We start from the raw sequence: 21271 nt of genomic DNA on the forward strand, positions 1-21271 counted from the left end.
TTCAGTGGAACAAAGCTTTATAGTAGAAAGTGATCTGATCAGCTTTCTTCATCAACATGATTAAGAGATATCTGAGATATATAAATCAAATCCGCTACTGTGGACAACTAGAAAGATATGGCATATCTTAAGATATAAGGCTGGATTAAATGCCTATCACACTCTTCATCTCCCATTGCTCCGTAATCCCAGTTTCCTTGATGGCATGGCTGCTCACCCTTTTACACTATGGTGTTTGGCAGGTATAACCAGTATCAAATCTTTTGTTTCAACAGAGGAAAAACGTATGCTTACATATACGGAGGTATCAAATAATTTCCCAATGATAGCCCCATATCCATTGGCATTTCTGCAAATGCGCTCTTATCTTACATATGTTTTACAGCGTTTCTCTGATAAGTATTGGGATAACACGTTAGACTCTTTTCTGTCTCATCAAGTACCAAACCGTAGAGCTATCTCAGTTCATTACACTTTCTTAAGAGATATAATAGACCATTCAACAATCTCTGGAGGTATGGCTAAATGGTTAATTCATTTCCCAAATCTGACGATTCAGAGATTAGAAAAGGCATTGGAGTTCTCTAGAAGAACTTTGCCTGCCAGTATGTATACTGAATTATTCATAAATATTTATCACAATGTATATTTATCCCCAATCAGGCGTTTTAAAATGGGATCATCTAAAAATCATTTATGTCCACGTTGTCAACAAGAAGAAGCAGATAACTTTCATTGTCTCTGGGCATGCCCAATAGTTAAAAATTTTTGGCATCAGATTTGTAGATATGCAGAGACGAAATTTATAAATTATGTCCCTTTTACTCCTGAATGGGCAATATTGGGGGTTTTTGACCCGGAACAGCGTATGACCTCAGAGAGTAAGAAATTATTGTTGATCATGAGTGCGGCAGGCAAGAAAACCATACTACAAGGATGGTTGGATAGCTCACCTCCCCAATGGTCTCTGTTTATGACAAAATTATATTTTATTTTCAAAATGGACTGGATAGAGACTCTGATACAAAAAGAAAAAAAGGTGGAACGTTTCTTTTCATTATGGGAAACATACATAGACACACTTCCAGATACCACAAGAAAACAAATACACCATAGCTTGAAAAATACCACATGGTATCTCACAAGATTAGCGGTAGATGATCCTCCTATTAATATTAATACTATTTAGAGGGATGGTTTGGCTGTTTCTCTCTCCGGGTCAACAATTTTGTACTGCTTTATTATAGTAAATAGATAAACGCAAAAGACGAAACTGAAAGTTTGTTCTTCAATTTGAAAGACATGTTTTCAATTGTGTAGATGTAATTTATAAGGATGGAATTTGTTCTTATATCATAATCTGTTACATATGATTTTAAATTGAATATGATCTGGAACAGAAAATGTTTTGTATTCTGAATGCACAATGTCTCAATAAAAAAATGTTTGAAAAAAAAAATAAAAAATATTTATCTTTGAATGTACAACCGCAGATTGAATACCTTAGGTCCCGCGTCCCGGTATGGGGTAAATTGCCATTAACTCTAACGGGTAGAGTAAACACAGTCAAAATGGTCCTCCAAACTTAAAATTCTGTATATTTTGAATCACTCTCCAGTATATATTCCCCAGAAATTTTTCAAACAGATTGATGGTCTATTGTCCTCACTACTATGGGTCAGTAAGAGTTAGGATTAAATTAGACACTCTGACCAGATCCCGTGACAGTGGTGGCCTGGCATTACCCCTTTTTAAATTATACTACTACGCTGCACAACTATCTCATATATGGGAATGGTTAAATGATAAAAGCTCTGAATCCCTGCCTGCCCTTGTAATGGCACAGTCCAAAACAGGTTTAACGCCATTAAGCCTACTACTGAGTGATAATATACATAGAGTGGATATCCCTTTAGTTAGGCAGGCCATCACTATTTTGAGACTTGTTTCACGTATAGTGCAAGCAGAAGGCATAGATCCAGATACCCCGCTGGCTCATGCTCAGTGCCTCAAGGAACTTCATGCTATCCAGGTTGGAGAGGCTTGGGGTCAGTGGAAGGTAGTATCTCTGGGACAGTTATTTCAGGCGGGTGTCTTAAAAATCTTTTTACCAATTGCAGCTAGAGTTCGGGGTCCCTAACCATTTTTTCTTTCGTTATCTAAAGCTCCGGCATGCTATTAATGCCCAATTCTCTGAGGTTCCTTTATCCATACAGGAATCTCCTATTAAAACTCTATTATCGGTCAGTTCTGGTCGCTTGATATCTGTGATTTATAACAACTTATTGAGCAAGCATCACAAGTCCGATTTGGTATCCATAAAACAACAATGGGAAAACGACATTGGGGTACTGTCGGAAGATGATTGGAGCATAGCCCTTGCCAGTCCTCGCCACTATGTCTGTGAGGTGTCAGCAGATACAATATTTTATATTACATAGGGTATATATGACACCTGTCCGGTTATTGAGAATTGGGGGTAGAACGGACTCAAAGTGTCCCAAATGCAATTCCTCAGAGTGTACCTTCTGGCATATGTTATGGCTATGTCCTATAGTGAATTCGTTTTGGCAGAGTGTGATCAGAATTATTGTCTCTACAGGTGTGCCTCAGGACATTTTTACCCCTGCGGCATGTGTTCTGGCCGCTTTAGATGTAGACATTATTGACAAGCCTGTTGTGAGATACACTAATAACCTTTGCACGCTTGCTAAAGTGTGTATAGCAAGAGAATGGATGGCATCCTCTGGGTCTAGCCTTGAATCCTGGATATCTTTGGTTGGAGCTGTTGCCGCACATGAAAAATATGTTTACACTGCTAGGGGTATAATACTGAAATATTATAAAGTATGGGATAGATGGTTGGACTCTCCATTTGGTCGGTCGGGTGTGAGTTCTCTTTGCCCATGATTTGGATAGCTCCAAGTATTATACTAGTCGGTCACTACTTTAAATGCAGAGATGTATGTGTTGACATTATTATATGTGTTAGAGTCAGTTAAACTTGGTTCCTGCATTGTTCATATGCGGAGGAATGTGTTGTATGTAATGCTACTGATACAGACAGAAGAGAAACCACACATGTATGTTAAGTATTTTAATTGTTTAATAGCAATTTTGTAATGTTTACAATTGCTTCAATGTTGTAACTTTTCATGTACAAGAAGAAAAAAACTACAATAAAAATGTATTGGATTTAAAAAAAAAAAAAAAAAAGTGGCTCTTTTGTCATAGGAGTGGGTTCTGTATCTTCTATTGGAAAAACAGATTTTACAGCTCTTACAAGTGCTGGTATTTTAAAAGTAGAGGGGGGGGTGTCAGAGTGAGAGGTCGGCGTCTTCTGCCTCCACAGATGATAGCTCAGAATCTGATGGCTGGGTGGAATGGGAAGATAAAGCACACTTAGTTGGTTAGCTAGGTAAGGGTCTCTCCTTTTGTAGCATTTGTTGAATGGCTGTAGAGGTCGCTGCTAGACTCTGCACTGAGGTAGAAAGTACGTCTATCCATGGGGGAGGCAAAGGATTCGCTGGGAGTACCTGCTGTGACCATCCCATAGGGAGTGCTACCACCGGGACCGCTAAGTGGTCTATAGTTTTTGCCAACACCTGTGAAAAGGAAGCCCAGGGGGGGTCCTGAGGAGAGGATGCCGGGGCCTGGGGGCCAGGTGCCGTATAACCAGATACACAGAGACCATCTTGAATTAGATCCTCTGAAGCCAAGCCTGCTAAACAGGACTTGCAAGACACTAGAGTGGGAGCAGCAGGCTGCTTGTTATTCTTGCCTTTGCCAGACATAGCTGCAAGGATACTTGTAGCACACAATCTGGCACAGTGCAGTAAGCATCCCAGATATATGTACAAAATGGCACAGTAGTGCGCAACACAGATATACAGCATGTGATAGCCCTCACAAATATAGGTACATGTGAGGTACTATAAATATCCTATACCTCAGTATTCCAGGGTTATAAATGAAAGAAAGGGAAAGGTATAAAGCTGACAGTTTGAGAAAAATAGACAGCAGCGCTAGCACAAGTCACATATAACTCAGAGTACACAATATAACTGTAGTGGGTACTAAATTCAACTACACAGACCACAGTGGCTGATAGGAAATAGCACTGTATAACCTGGCCTTTGTGAGAAGTATGCAGGGGAACCGAACCCAGCGTTCCCGGAGACCTGAATGCAGAAAATGGCTGCCGTGAGTTTCAGAAGGGACAGTGTGAGAGGGAGGAGCAGCTCCGGGGCCGGCAAGACCTCAGTGGAATGGCGCCCTGAGCCGGGGTAGCAGTGAGAGCGCCTTCTCCCAACATGCCGACATCAACCACCGGGTCCCTGGCCTTAAACTGTGCCCTGTGACAGTATTGTAATGCCCTGGTGGTCTAGTGGAGACCCAGACGAACCAGTGTCCACATCAGCACCTCCGGTCTGTCTCCTGAGAGGGATCCGCCTTACCTGTCCCCTTGAGTCCAGGCTGCAGTCTGGGGTCCGAGGAGCCCTGCTAGCTAGGTCCCCCCGAAGCCCCGCCGAGAGTACCTAGTCTAGGTCTGGCGCCGCGGAGGGGTGATGGAGCAGCAGTGCAGACTTCCAGAGGACTGTCCAGCGCTGCTGCACATAGTAAAAATTCAACTTAAATGAAAATCCTAAAAATAAAGCTTGGGCTGCTTAATTAACCGGAGGCAAGACTGCACTAAGACGCGGGTCCATGCGAATGGGGTTCCACCTTACCTGTCCCCTGGATTCCGGGGAGCCTGCTAGCTAGTCCTCCTTGGATTCCCGCCGGGAGTACCTAGCACAGGCTTGGTGTCATGGCGCCGTGGAGGGGTGATTGGGCAGCAGCACAGATTTCCAAAGGACAATCTGGTGCTGCTCGCTCGTTTGGTATAAAATAAAAAGTAAATGAAATCATAAAATTAAAGCTTGGGCTGCTTAATGCAGGCTTCTGTTATAATGGTGGTCCAGCTTCTGCCGGACACCAATGAAACTGAGTTGCCCTCAGGCTGTGGGTGAGGTATAGGGGGAAAGACGGGAGCATCCTGGGACAGGAAAAAGCTTTGCTGTTGGTGTCTGGTCCGCCAAGTACCACCTACACCCCACTGTCTCCCTGTGGAGCCCTATGGACCCTGAAGAAATAGTAATAAAACACCAAGGATAACAGGAAAAGAAAGTACTCTCACCATCATCATATGGAACAATACTATACCAGCACCCATCAGACTTAACCAACCTAATGCCTAAAATGTGCAACTGAAAATCAGCAGATTAGAAAACTACTGAGATAGTGTAACACAAGTTATCGCAACATAGATAAAAGAAAAATTCTAACAAATCAAGGCTATAGGCCATACACCGAAGGCATAAAATATTTTTTTTTCCTTTACATAATGGCACTTGTTGTACATACAAAAAGGGGAAATACTGTAGTTTGCACTGTTTAGTCCAGAAAGTAAAATATGATCAGTCATCTAGAATTAAGTGTACACATTGTGTAAATTAGGGCTCTTGGGTAAAGATGGGTACGTAAGGTAGCAACTATTGTGTACATTTATAGGTGGTGCACATTTATGTGGTCCATAAAACAATATTGCTTTATTGCTAATCTATTTTACATGTAATTGGGCTAGAAGCTTTGAAAATGGGAGTGCTGCAAAAAATGCTTGGGAATCTAGATCACTAAAACAGACAACATAAAGAACTTACCATGGAATGAAGGAAGCTACATTTCCCTTCACCAGCATGGTGTTAATGCTGGTTGATTTTTCAGAGTGAACATCAAATAATTCAACAGAAAGTTTGTCGTCAAGCAGAGCACCTACATTAATAAAGTATATACAAAATATAATAAGCAGCAGCATAATTATAATAGTAGTAGTAGTAATAATAAAAAAGACAATCAAAGTACAAGTTTTTGAAAATTATTTTGAGGTCAACAAACATTTTTAAACTGTGGCTTCAGTAATACCAAAATAGCCCCTCTTGGCACCCCAGATCCTGTGCTACGCAGCTTTGCTGAGCGCCTTTCTCTCTCAAAATGTGCATCTTATTTTGCACAAGTAAAAGCAAGCAATAAAACTACATTGCTAAATTACATTGATCAATTTGAGGATGCTACATTTGTACATCTGTGTGAATCTGAGTAAAAAGGGCTGCAATGCCAGTTGCCTCAGCCTTTCCTCATGACATGTTCCGTTGTGCTTTGTACGTGTGTAATACCAATTCCTATGTGGTGAAGTCGCAACCCAGGATCTCTAGAAAACACTGAGCAGCATTTTGCAGATTCTACGATGCATACAATATGCAAAATTTAAATAAAAACACAGAACGCTACTCTCAGCGAAACGCGCGTTGGCGGCAGGTCCTGCTGTGTGACCTAATGTTTGTTTATGTAAAAGACGAATAACCACATATGTGATGTCTATTTGTTAAACCACTGTGACCAGTTATTCATGAATACGGCAAGATGTTAAGAACAGCTGATATGCACAGCTATGCATCACATTTATGATGCTGAACTTATAGACAGTGATAGCGTCCTGGCAATACTCACCTCTATGTTCACTATCCGGGGTTAATTTACTGCAGCATACAATTATTATAAATATTTAGAAATGTATTTTTCATATAATCTATGCGCAGTATCAGGATACACTTATGGGAATGTTTGAGGATAAAATGCCAACAGCATATATACGCTGATCAGTATATGGATGCTATCTATCTTATAGTGCATATCGAGCACAAGGCTTGCCGCTTTGCTGTATAAAGCGGCACATTATTAAGCATTGAAATATATACAGCCGTTTAATATCCTAATACTACTTACCTGTACAATAAGGAGAACATGAGGTTGGGATATATTATAGTGATGCCATTGAGGACATAATATATACAATTGTTTAACATCTCTCCTATACTGACCCGCAATATTGAGATAGTGTGCCTGTGATTATTCACAATGATATTTATTATCTAACACACGCAGCCACTCTATATACTAACAATATTTGACCCATATGATAAAGACCATGTATGATTATGATTTATCAATGTGAACCATCTTTGAGAATTATTGCTCATTTGGAGTATTCCACATGATATAATAGGGTGTCTCCATTTTAGTGGTCGATGAATATTCGGTCAAAGGTGTACACATATTGTATTATATCTTTATACCCCTGACATTAACAGTAATATCATGTCTTACGGAGTATGATCACTGGCAATGTGTATTACACATGCTGGTGAATAGGGGTATGTTATAACATAAGCAGACACGAGACACTCAGGGCTCTTAGCGGCTTCGATTTTATATAGTGCTGTATGCATCAAGCAGGGATACCTCTAATAATATATCCATCTCTGTCCCATGATTTTTCACATTATCCAGTGGTTTAGGTCCAGTTAGCATTATATCCATCACTTATAATATTTGTATATCTTGCTCCATATTGTGGTAATGGTCCACACAAAGAGCTACATTTAGACTATCACTTGGTTATATTCATATATTGAGAGTTGGACACATGATAATATTGTTGCTACTATTATATATTATGTAGAATTTGATGTGCAGTCCCTCTCATAATTTAAGACGAATTATTCATTCATCTCATATCTTTCACACAGCGGGACATAAAGTTTTTTATTGACACTTTTTCTATTGTCCAGTCTACACTATATGTTTGTTTATAGTCCTGAAACATTGTTTCTTTTAAATATTTCGCTGTTGATTTTTCAGTTATATATGTTTATTGTAAGATGAATTAAAAGTTATGTTTTAACTATTCTTTGTGCGCCTGTAATAGACATTCTTTCTCTCCTGTATATTTGGATATGCTGGCCATACACCTGCACGATTTCGGGACGATTGCCCGATCTTCAACGAGTCTTACGATGAATCGTGTAGAAATCATGTATTTTTTGAGTGGGATACAATCAGATGCGCGCTCCCGCAGCTCCTAAAAGGGATTGTATGATCAGATGTGCAGCCAATATGATCCATCGTATCGTGTGCAGATCGTACCATGTGTTTTGTGCATGCGATGCATCGTGCGTCCATTCATGTCACTTCAATGACTTTTCCCTGATGAGCGCGTGATGCACACGATCGATCGTACAACAAATCGTGTGCAATGAAAAACAACAAATCGTGCCGCCGGGGCAGGCAGGGAGCTCAGGTGAATCGCATGTGATTGTGATCTTATGCTGGTTGTGCAGGTGTATGGCCAGCATTACTGGCTTGCAGATCAACCACCATTATATTTTTTTCACATGTAGAAAATAATTAAAGCAACAGGCAAATATATCATATTATCCAACTGAATAAAAACAAAACTGAATAAAAATGAGATATGGTAAGAACTTATCTTTGTCGTTATCTTTCTTCGACGTCCATAGGGTCCACAGGGTTGACCTTGGGGTATATAGCTGGATCTGGATCCACGGGCACCAAGCAGTTAAAGCTTTAGCTCCCAGGATGCACTGGGTCCATCCTCCTCTATACCCTGCCCCCGAGCCACAGGCACCTCAGTTGGTAAGTAGCCAAGACCGGAGGAGGAAAAACAGGGAGAAGAAAGACTGGAACACGCAAGAACCATACTCACAGAAAGGGAGACTGAAAACCGCTGACCAGCCACACAGCCCTGTGGACCCTATGGACTTCTAAGAAAGAGAGATAACAAAAGGTAAGTTCTTACCATATCTCTCATTTTCTTCTTCAGAGTCCATAGGGGGTCCCACAGGGTTGACCTTGGGAATGTCTCAAAGCAGTCCAACTAAGGGCGGGGACGCTCCTGTGCTGTAAGTAGAATCCGGCGCCTGAAGGAAGCATCCTGAAAGGCAAAGGTGTCAAAAGCATAGAACATCAGAAAGGTCTGGATGGAAGACCACGTGGTCGCCCTACACGGCTGAACAGCCGAGGCGCCACGGCCAGCTGCCCACGAGGGGCCTACAGACAGAGTAGAGTGAGCCTTAACAGAGGCTGGAACAGGCAAGCCCTCTCGTGTATAAGCCTCAGAAATAGCCAAACGAAGCCATCTAGCCACAGTTTGTTTGTTGGCAGGCCAACCCCTCCTGTGAAATCCAAAGAGGACGAATAAGGAATCCCACTTACGATTGGAACTAGTCCGATCCACATAAATGCGGAGAGCCCGTACCACATACCAGGAGGCCTCACCAGCCAAAAGGTCAGGTGAATGAAAGGCCGGCACAACAATTTCCTGATTAATGTGGAATTTATAAAGCACCTTGGTAAAAAACCCGGATGAGTGCGAAGCATCACACTGTACTGGTGAAATATCAGAAAAGGAGTACGACAGGAAAGCGCCCCCAGTCAACCACTTGCGTTCCACCGACTAACTGTTCGAATGGAGGACCCTGTAGGGCCCAAATAACTACCGCCAAATCCCAGGGAGCCACTGGGGGAACAAAGGGAGGCTGAATTCTAAGAACACCCTAGAAAAAGGTGCGAACATCTGGCAGTGGAGCAATCCTTCGCTGGAACTGCACTACACATGAACTTTTAAAGAAGCTAGGCGTAAGCCTAAGTCCAAACCAGACTGAAGGATCCCCAAAATCTTAGAAACACGAAACACCGGGGAATCGTAGTTTGTTGACTCACACCACTGAAAATAAGTATGCCACACACTCTGGTAAATCCTGACGGAGGCAGGCTTGCGTGCCTGCAACATCGTACCTCAGGCTGAAGCTTTATCCTCTGGCTTGGAAGCAGGGCGTCTAGCGCTCCAGGACTGCTTCTTTGGTTTAGGGGCGGCCTTGGTTGCCGACTGCCTCTGGAAGGACCGACCCCTTGGATTTCACCTGGGTTTGAAAGGACCGAAAAGCAGAGGTCCTAGCCTTAGAAGGTGCAGCCGCCGATAATATAAAAGCTGACTTAGACTTTGCCAGGGTATCTACAATTTTGTCTGGACCAAACAAACAATATCTCCCCATTAAAGAGTAAGGCCTCCAGGTCTTTCTTGGAATCCACATCTGCTCTCCAAGAATGTAGCCACAAAGGGCAGCGAGCAGACACAGCTGCAGTCGAAACTCTGGAAGTCAGAAGACTGGCATCCAAAGCCACTTCGCCACTATAGGAAGCGGCATCCTTCATCTGTCCCACTGAACCTCCGGAGCTTCCTCTGGAAAGGTATGTTCCAGTACATTGGCCCAGTTCTCAATGACTTTAGCCACCCAAGAGATGGCAGTGGACGGACGGGTCAAAGCCCCCGAGAGAGAATAGATTGATTTTAAACAAGTCTCCACCTTCCTGTCTGTGGGATCCTTTAGGGATGAAATGGTAGGCATAGGCAGGGTAGCACTCTAGATTAAGCGCGTAAAACGAGAATCCACGGCAGGCGGAGTTTCACACTTTTTGCAATGACTTGCAGGAAACGGATAACTAGACGCCAAACGTTTCTGCGGCTGGAACCTTTTACTAGGTGACTGCCAGGACTCCGCCATATGATCAGTCAGTTGGTCAGATAGAGGAAAAACAGCCAAAGCCACTTTTGCCTGTTTGAAATTTGGGTATTTGGATTTAGGGGCCAGTGCGTCATCCTCTATATCAAGAATGGATCGCACCGCCCTTACCAATGCCGGCATATTAATGGAAGATTTAGTTTCCACTTCCCGGACAGGGGAATCCGAATCAGTGTCCTCAGGCAATTCCCCATCATCTGAGGACGCATCAAAGTCTGACAGTTGCGTAGACTGGGACGACATAACAGGGCGTTTAGACGCCTTCTGAGGCTTGACACTCGGTAGCATAGTTTGAAAGGCTGAAGATGAAGCCGCCAAACTCTGGACTGAACTGGAGAACACATCCACCCAAGGTGGTTGACCCGCCTGAGGGAGTCCCTGAAAGGGAATGACGGACTGCCGTGTCACTGGAGGAGACTGAATATATATAGGTAACCCCAAATATGGACTAACAGTCTGAGGCCCAGGGGAAGACTGCAATAATTGTGGTATACCCTATGATGGGAGGATGGCTGGTTGGAGTAACCCCATGTGGGGGAGAGCAGCCGGGATCGCCAGACGGTCTGCAATGGATGACAGCACCTGAGAAAACACTGCCCAAGGAGGGTCCTGTCCCGAAGTTGGGGGGGTTAGAGGGACCAGGTAACTGATGGCACCTCACACACAGTGTGATAAATACTCCTTATTGACCCCTGCGATGCAGCGTCTGCAGAAGAACAGAGTGGGAGCCGTGGAGCGCTCCACTTCCTCGTCCGACATGATAAATAGGTGGTCCACTCCTGGTGCTCCCACAAGAATGCAACACACAGGTCCACTGATATGGTACCATGTATGAGATCGACCTCACCAATACGTGAATTTATAGGAGATCCAAGAAAAGCCCTTGCCACACACACCTGCCAGGGCCGTAGGAGAAGGAGAGGTATAGGTATAGACTGACAGTATTTTGAAAGAAAGCACAGAGTCAGCACTAGCAAAAGTCACATACAATGCAGAAAGTTAATACTCACTGCACCTTGACACTACAATCAACCTGCCCAGATTCAGTGTCTGGGAGGGCTATAGTGCTGTGTACGCTGTCCTAGCAAGGGAGAGGTAACACTGGGGGACCCGGTCCACGCGCTACCCGAAATCTGTGCTGCCACTGGGAGAAGATGAACGCCGGAGTCCTCAGAGGAGGAGTGGCCGAAGGAGAATGCAGCTCAGCGATGCCAGACCCGAGCGGAAAGGCACGTTGAGCTGAGGAGAGGAGCCGCTAGACAGGGAAGGCTGCCTCCCCTGGCTAGCGATTAACCCCCGGGACACCGGCTCCCACTGCCGCTATAACTCCCTGGTGGTCTAGTGGTCATGCGGGGTATGCCTCGGGAGAGGGGGGAGACCGCCGCCACTGCTAGCGTCTCTGGTCTGTACCTAAAGACCGGAGGCAGGAGACTGCAAGCACTCGCAGGTCACCACAAGCGGCGACACGCGACTTACCTGTTCCCCGGCGATACGGCTGCAACCTTGGGATACCCCCCAGAGTCCAGCTAGTACAGACTCTGGGGTCCCGCCACCATCCCCAGATTTGTACTGGCAGCTTGGACGTCCAATGGACAGTCCGACAATGCCGCTCTGAAGAGCTGTAAAAAAAGAAAAAATAAATTAAAAAAACTCTTAAAATAAATCTAATGGTGCAAACACACGGTCAGATTTTTCTTCAGATCTGAATGATAACTATTAAAAAATCGTTCATGTCTAAAGGAATATCTGACATGTCTGAACAATAAGCGTTCCGATATCTGACATCTGATGTGTTTGCAGTCAGTTTTGGGCGATTTCAGTAATTTTAATGCAGTCAAAAATCGTTCGTAGTTCAAAAAGTTAGCAAAATCGTTCATATCGTTGGCCAAATCGTTCAAATGTTCAATCGTTCATCTGATACATCTGACAGTGTGTATGCTCCATATCAGCCACCCTGCGCTAACGGTGAAACGACTCCGGCCGGGCACAAACTTAAACTGAGGTGCCTGTGGTTCGGGGGCGGGGTATAGAGGATGGACCCAGTGCATCCTGGGAGCTAAAGCTTTAACTGCATGGTGCCCGTGGATCCAGATCCAGCTATACCCAAAGGTCAACCCTGTGGACCCCCCTATGGACCCTGAAGAAAACAAAATTATTAACTGTTAATTCCATAAAATCTCCATGGCAGCCAATTACAAATGTCAGCCGCGTAGAAAATACATTGTTTCTTTACACTTCCTCCTGCCCGACTTATGTGTTATAAAAGAACATTAAAAATAGGCACTAAACTCAGTTTGCCTCTCCAGAACATAACTTGTAGGTCACGGACAAGCTTTCAGCAAACTTTAAAGTTACAGCAGCAGACGCACTTCCTTGCTGAAATCTCCTCCCCATGTTTCTCAAACCTGGCAGGCTCAGTACAAATCACACCGATCCCGGTTATCTAATTTCTCCAGAGTATCTTCAGCTACCATTCCATCCTTCCCAAGTAGTATTACTCATCTCAGAAGGTTCTCTCGTACTCTCTGCCCCTCAGTTGGAAATATGCAGGTGCCACGTTTCCTGTAGGTTTTTTTTTTCCCATCTGTGCATCCCATCTTGCCCTATACAGCCACCACGTAGTGTACCCTCTTTACACACAGACTTCCTGTTCACTCAGCCTTTACAGCTACTCTTGTAACTTTCTATCAGACTGTACTTGTACTGGATGCCGAGGCTCTTTAGGATAAGGGCATTGTCTTCCTCTATCTTCATCAGCTCTTCTACAATTAGCTCTTGCCACTCTTCCAGCAATTTTCTCTGCCTCCCTGCAAGGGGTCTCTCAGAGCTCTCTCTCTCTCTCCTGGGCATCATAGCATCCTCCACAGCCCCACCCTTCTCCTTTACTAGGGGAGTGTGGGAAAGCTAACCTGGCTCCTTCGTTCCAACTCGCAAATGGCACTTACTGGCCCTAAATGACACTAGAAGACCACGCCCCCTTGTGTTTCTTATCTGCTTGCGAGTACAGGGGGCGAGGCTTCATGCTATGCCCAAAAGGGGCCTTATGCGGGTTTAAGTACGCTCCACTTGCAAGCATGCACAATTACATCTTTCATCCATAAGGAAAGGAGTCTGTTTGAATGGAGCCCGATTTTGAGTAGATCCTAAAGGAAGAACAATCAACTGAATTTCCCATTTCATCAATTCTGGAAAGATATAAGAGTTGGACCAAATCCAGGATATTTGCTAAATTTACTCAACCACCGATTGGTTGCAGGAAAGTGAAATAAAAATGCCCGATTGATAAAAGTAGGACTACCTTAGAAAGAATGTTTTTTTTTTGTTTTAAAACTTTAATAATATACATGTTTAGAAGAAAGGTGTTTTACACAATAGAGAATGTATTTCTCCCACACGATAAGGCATGACTCCTCTCATGAAGAAGCTCAAAGTATCAGGCATTTGAGTTTATTATATTAGATTATGGTGTGAAGGTGAGACAAAAGGCTTGATCTGAGACCTTAATCACTTTACTGCCTCAAAGATTCGTTTATAAAATTCAAAGCAATATCATTGTCTAATCCATCACAAAGGAAATTCAGAATCTGTGGAATGGCAAGGTGGAGTACAGAGACAATGAATTAGATTTGGCATTTTGAGGCGAATTGAAACAACATATCCTCCATATATTTAATGTGTATGCACAATTGCGGCGTTCATTGCATCTTCTCTGTCACGACCAGCTGTATGGAATCCCTTACTGAGCGGTGCCGTCAACACCAGCTGTATGGAATCCCCTATTGAGGGGTGAAAGCGGAGGTTCTGGGCTGAGGAGGAAATCTGAGATGTGGGGCCTGTACACAAGATCTCCTTATTCACGAATACCAGTCGTAGGAGAGACCTGACCAAAAGGTGTAGAATCTAACCAGCCGGGAGGTGTTCACCAGTGACCCCTCCAAGCAGGATATGGGTTTAGCTGCACCCAGCTGGCAGGTCGTGGTCCTTTGGTCAGGTAACTGGTATTCACAGGAATAGAGAACTTTGCTACAGTGACCGTAGAGGATACTTCTACGTAAGATAATGCTATACCCTTGTATAACTTCTAATATATACACCGTAGGACCTAGGAGGCACAATGGCACTGAGGATTGGTGCATGCGATGTACATTAAAGAGAGGTTCCGGATGCACGGTGGCACAAAGAGTAGGCAGGTGTTCATCACACAGACGATATATTGGAGGACGCACTTTAGCGCAGCGTAGTGGCAAATGCTCCACACACTGGTGAGATATACGCAATTCTGCACAATGAATTGGCAAATGCTCCGCACACAGGTAAGATACTCAGGACGCACTTAGCACAAGAAAGTGGCAATTGCGCCACACACAGATGAGATGTTCAGGACGCACTTTAGCACAATGAAGTGGCAGTAGCTCTGCACAGGCAAGATGTTCTGGACGCACTTTAGCACAATGAAGTGGCAATTGCTCTGCACATAGGCGAGATGTTCTGCACGCACTTTAGCACAACGAGGTACCAAATGATCCACTGACAGGCGAGATGTTCAGTAGCACTATAGTCGGCACTGGTAAGCACAGGGAAAACATGAAGAAGGACCTGGAACGAGATCTTCAGTAGACACTGGAAAGCTACAAAATTGCTCAGGTAACCTCCTTCCATCCCAAGGCAGACTTTATACCCTAAGGTAGCAGATCATAGGTGGACAGCGTCAGCTTACCATTACCATGCTACCATTGGGTAAAGGGCAGTCAGGTGATATGAACTGTCATGGCCATGTTCATGACGGCGACCGCTGTAACCAAGGCACAGCGCGACACATGGATGTCCACATGGAACTAGGAATAATGCTAAGCATGTCACGCACCGCTGCATCTGACCACCAAAGGGATCAGGGGAAGCCGGCACTGCGGTGAGTAACGGACTATCCTAGGCCGCAACCTAACATTCTCATCTGCTGTGCTCTACTGTACATCAGATGCGAAGATATCGTGAAAGATGTGTTGCACACCGTGCAGTGTGTACGCTTAACCGGAAGACCACATGATATATTGGACCAATCTTACCTCTGAAGACGTCACCTGAACTGCCAGTGATCTATATGATGATTGCATTGTATGTTCAGGAAAAAAAGATTGAATGAAATATCATTACGGAGTGTTGTATCCAATTAGTCGTTTGAAAGATTGCATAGTGTGTACGCACTAAAGTTTGTTCAGGGATTAAGTCGTTCGCACGTCGTTCTGATAAGTACTCAGCCTAACTGAATCTAGATATTGGTGTTAGACGGAGTCAACCAAAAATGTATTTGAAAAGATTCAAGTATTTGTACTAAGAATTGAAAAAAACTGCCTTTTGTAAAAATCCATTCTCTTGGATAAATCTAATATCAACTGAGAAAATGACATAGGGTGCTGATTGAGATAAATTTCTTAATTTTCCAAAGATAGAATTGTTGATACTCCCACGTTCATGATCCTGCTTTTTGTGCCATTTTGGCGGATTATTAGGACAACCACTGATCGGCTGTTGGAGAATACTCTTGCTTAAGGAGTTTGGAAAATTATGAACTGCATTCCATACTTCGCATGTTTCCAAGACATTTATATTCAAGTTTTTGTCGTTCTGTAGCGACAATCCTGTATGTAGAGGAGAACCGCCCAAACCTTTGTAGCTGGAGCCTGCCATCAACACAACCCATGTTTTAAACTTACAATATGCAACTGTAGATAAGATTTGTTTGTAATCTTCATAAAATTGATGAGATAATTTAGAGTTGTTGAGAATGCACTAGATTACAATTTTTCTATATTGGATTATCCAACCATGTTCCAGTTAAAGACTTGGGAGTGTTTTGCTTCTAGCAACATTCTCTCACATTCCTTTTCCAGAATGTCATCCAAATAAAGCCATAGCGTAATACTTTGTTTTCTGAATGACGCCGTGAATACTACCAGTGAGGTAGTACTCACGGCTTAATTCAGAAAACAAAGTATTACGCTAGTGAAGGTTATACATAGTGAATGAATACATAGTGAACGTTCCTGGAGTGAACTGTCTAGATGTAAGATACAGTACTTGAACTGAAAATGGTGCCCCAAAATCTGAGGTACTAAGAATAAGGAGCTAAAATAGGAGTGTGCATGCATTGTAGATCCAAAAGTATAATAGCTTTCTTTTTGGGGGTGAAAAAAAACCCCAAAGTTGGGGGACAAACTTCTAAACTAGCGAAAAAGATATGGGGGGGGGGGGGGGGCGCTCCCAAGTATGCCCCAGGTGTTTTTTTGATTGCAGGTGGTTGAGGCAGGTGGATTTTTGACGTTTTTTTAAAAAATAAATATATATATATATATATATATCACATTAGCCACTTTAAAATATGCTTGCAGCCATTTTCATGTACCCCAAATTTGATGGGACTACTTATTTTTCCCCAAAAAATGTTGCTAAATGCTATTCTTCACCACTTTCCCAAAAACGCTAAATAGCACCTATTGAGACCATTTAAAGACCTTAAAAATACCTTTAGCAGGGCTATTCTGGGGTACCCAAAGTGAACCCCATGTCAGTGAATCTTTTGGGTGGTGTCAGGTTGATTACCCCAAAAATGACAGGACTTTTCGCAGATTTTTTTTGACGATTTGTAATTGAATACGGGGATACGCAGGGACGAGGGCGATACTTTATCGCAGCCACAACCGTCGATGATGGCGAAAAGACAGGCAACGGACTATTCGCTCCAAATTGAATATGGCCCATAGTGTAAAAGTATTAAATCATTCGAATCAGACAAATGTAAAAGAGACAGAATTGAAGGCGCAAACATATTTGTTAGTTTAAGGCGTATCTGAAGCATAAGTTAATGAAGGAGGTGATCCTTAAAAAGTTTTTAGTCTCAGCTCCTAGGGGTATATTTACTAAAGTGCGAGTTTTTAGAAGTGGAGTTTGTGCCCATAGCAATCAGATTGTAGCTATTATGTTCTAGAAGGTGCTAGATAAATGATGAGCAGAATCTGCTTGGGTGATATGGGCAACTACTCCACTTCTAAAAACCCCACACTATTAAATATACCCCTAGAGAGAAATTCAGAATAATCCCTGCATCAGTACCATTCTTGTGCTTGATTTAGTCAGTAAATGTTTCACACTTCTTTACATTCGTGAGATACTAAACAAGCCGAAGTCCAGGATGTGAAGAATACTGTACCTATTGAAGTACATCTCATGTGTTTATAGGCCGTCAAATCTTCAAACAGGGTACATGCCTTTAAGCTCCAGTGAGGTCCAGCATCAATAGGTTGAACATGTGCAAGCCTGCAGCAAATCGCCTATAAAAAGTTCAGATAAATATGATTATTAAGTGAAGAAAAAAAAAAAAAGGAAATAGAAACATAAGCATTTTAAGTTCTGCTTCAAGAATGAATAAATACAATCAGAAATGACTGCATTCAATTTTAAGTGTATTGCAGTTAATCACTACGATTTTATCAAGTAAGAAACAGTGACCGTACAAATCCAATTAGGGGCAAGTTGGATCCTGCCAGACGTTAACATGGCGACACTCGCACTGCAAATTACATTTGCAATTCAATTCCAAACTCGCATTGACTTTTCAGAGGAAATTCGCATTTGTGCGCAACCCCCTGAGCATGTGTAAAGGTAGGGAAAATCTTAATTTGAAAGTAAAAATCTCAGGATACAGTGTAGAACCTCTGGAACACCCCTCCCAATAAATAATAATTTACATGGAGGGGTTTAAATAGGTTAATTACTCCAATAAAGACATACATGTTCTCAGGTGTATTTCTCTAAAAAGCTCAATAATGGGATACATGATGTGGGACAAGTACGTGGAGGTGTAAATGATGCGGGACAGGTATGTGGAGGTGTTGTAACTTGTATGTGGAGGAGTTGTAACTTAATGGGAGAGGGTATTTAGAAATTTTAAATATGTTTAATCCAACTTTTTAAATTTATAAAAATGACTGTAAAGACATTTTCCTGTACCCCTAAATGTTGCAAAGGCTATTCGATGAAAAAAAAATGAGAGATGTGGTAAGAACTTACCTTTATCTCTTTTTCTACAAAGTCCATAGGGTCCACAGGGAGACCTTGGGGTATAGGTGATGATGGGAGTGATCCCGGGCACCAAGCAGTTACATTTTTCTACCAGGATGCACTGGGTGAGGCACGTCAGTTTCGTAGCAAGCCAAAGGCTGGAGGAGTATAAGAGCGAGAGTAGAAAGTCTGGAACACTCAAGAATCACATTCTTGCACAGAAGGAGACGGAAAACCGGAGTGAAGCCCATCTGAAGCACAGGTGCGTCAGGGTGGGTGCCCTGTGAACCCTATGGACTTCATAGAAAGATAAATAACATAAAAAGTAAGTTATTACCATCTCTCTCATTTTCTACTTCAGGGTCCATTGGCTCCACAGGGAGACCTTGGGGATGTCCCAAAGCAGTCCCTCTAAGGGTGGGGACGCTCCTGTGCCGAGAGGAGAATCCGCCGCCCAAAGGAAGCATCCTGAGGGGCAAAGGTATCAAATGCATAACACCTCAGAAAGGTCTGGACAATAGACCATGTGGCTGTCATACAAAGCTGAACAGCCAAGGCGCCACGGCGAGCTGCCCACGAAGGACCCAGAGACCGAGTAGAATGAGCAGTAACGCAGGTCAGAACTGGAAGGCCCTCAGAAGTGTAAACCTCAGGGATCGTCATGCGAATCCACCTAGCCAAAGCTTGCTTATAGATTCCACAAAAAGGGATGGCCAGCCATAAAAGTACAAACAAGGAGTCTGACTTCCGAAGGGAACAGGTACGGTACACAAAGCCCGAGGGCACGTGCCACATCCAATGAGGCCTCATCTGCCGAGAGGTCTGGAGAATTAAAGGCTGGTACAAGAATTTCCTCATTAATGTGGAAACTAGAAACCACCTTAGGAAGGAACCCAGGGCAAGTCCGAAGCACCGCCCTGTCCTGATGAAAAACCAGAAATGGGGAACGACAAGAAAGACCCCCCAAGTCTGATGAGCTTCCATCAGTGCCATAAAACTTTGGTTAACACCCGAGGTGGATAGGCCAAACAGTAGATCCCAAAACTGGAAATGTTGTTGCAGTACAGCAAACCTGAGAAAAAGCTGGTGAGCCGAAGCAATTGGAATATGCAGGCATGCATCCTGAATATCCATAGACACCATACAATCCCCAGGTTCCATAGCCAGTAATATTGAGCGTAGGGTTTCCATCCTGGACCGAGGTACCCTGAGGAATTTGTTCAACGAGTGAAGATTGAGGATAGGCCGGCGGGATCATGCCAGATTTTGAACGAGAAAGATTGGTATAACAACCTGTTTCCCTCAAGTGCAACGGGACAGGTACAATAACTTCTGCTTGAAGCAAGGATTGTACGGCTTTCTAGATTTGTAAGGCCTTGTCTTCCTGTGAGAGACTACTTCTCTTACCCATGTGTCTATGGTGATCAGACACCAATCCTGGGTGAACTGAAAAAGTCGGCCTACCAATATGGCATCCCCCAGAGGAAGGCCCGTCCCTTTAGGCTGAGAGTTTATCCTCTAACTTGGAAGGAGGACGTCTTGTACTCCAGTCCTGTTTCTCAGGTTTGACCAGCCATCCTGGAAGCTGATGGCCTTGGGAAGGTCCAACCTGTGGGTTAACCGAGGACGTAAGGATCGAAAGGAGAAGGTGCAAGGCTTCGCTGAAGCCGCAGCCGAAGGCATAAACGCAGAATTAACCGCTGCCAACGCGTCCACAATCCTCTCCATGTCAGGACCGAACAATACTTCACCAGTGTATGGGAAGCATTGTAGGCCTTTCATGGAATCTGCTTCTGCCGTCCAAGAACGCTACCACAGGAAACGGTGAGCCGACACAACTGCAGCTGAGACACTGGAAGTCAGAACACTGATATCCAGAGCAGCCTTCCCAATATGTGTGGCTGCATCTCTGATGTTACCAACCAAAAAAAAAAAAATCTGAAGAATTTGAGGGAAAGTATATAGACTTCCGGCAAGCCCATTTCTTCCCCGAAGGTTAGGAAGGTGGGGCAGGCATAGGCAATGTAGCACTTGTAATTAACCATATTACATGTCCAATGCAGGGGATGAGTTCCATTTCGTGCAAGGAACTTCTGGAAATGGATAATGCAGCCAAACATCTGAGGTTGATACCTCTTACCGGGCGTTCACCAGGCTGTAGCCCTGCGATCAACCAAATGATCCGATAAAGGGAATTCCACAGAAGAAGCCCTTTATTTGTACAAACAGAGTCTGCCTGAACAAAGGAGCTGGTTCTACATTCTCTATGACCCAGACGGCTCTGACAGTTCACACCAAAGCTGGAATAGTAACCCCAAACCGAGTCTATCTATAGTGGAGGGGAATCAGGGTTAGAGATATCCGCAATCTCTCGGTAATCAGATGACATCTCAGTGATGTGAGTGGACTACACTGACAAGAGGACTCCTGGAAGGCCTAGCGGTATTCTCTTCCTGCAACAAGTCTGTAGAGCAGTAGAGGTAGCCGTCATCCACTGCTGGCGGGAGCATAGGAGGAATCTGCATAGCAGTAATCTGGCAATCCCTGTGAGGGAAAAAAAAACAGACTGCTGTGGTCACCCCATAGAGGGGAAAGCAGCTGGCATTAAGCGGCCCGTAATAGTAGCTAGGACCTGAGATAAAAGGAAGCCTTTATAAAAGTGGTTCCTGTGTAGGGACTGGGACATTAGAAGGGCCTGGTGGATTATACCACCTAATTAATCCTGTACCATCTCC

The 21271-nt window shown here is 43.7% G+C and overlaps 1 protein-coding gene across 14 annotated transcripts in view; it reads right to left on the reverse strand.

Moving 5' to 3' along the window:
- The window catches only part of RNF17 (ring finger protein 17), a 502688-nt gene that overhangs the window by 211755 nt on the left and 269662 nt on the right, over positions 1-21271 (reverse strand). For all 14 annotated transcript variants that reach the window (XM_088458561.1, XM_088458560.1, XM_088458571.1 and 11 more), the window contains 2 exons: positions 17686-17806; positions 5703-5814 (listed from right to left, as the gene is read on the reverse strand). In XM_088458561.1, coding sequence (XP_088314687.1) covers positions 5703-5814; positions 17686-17806 — 233 coding nt within the window. The remainder of the gene's footprint in view (positions 1-5702; positions 5815-17685; positions 17807-21271) is intronic.

This window comes from Taudactylus pleione, unplaced genomic scaffold (assembly GCF_031769625.1).
Source record: "Taudactylus pleione unplaced genomic scaffold, aTauple2 ptg000842l, whole genome shotgun sequence".
In the NCBI taxonomy this organism is placed as follows: Eukaryota; Metazoa; Chordata; class Amphibia; order Anura; family Myobatrachidae; genus Taudactylus; species Taudactylus pleione.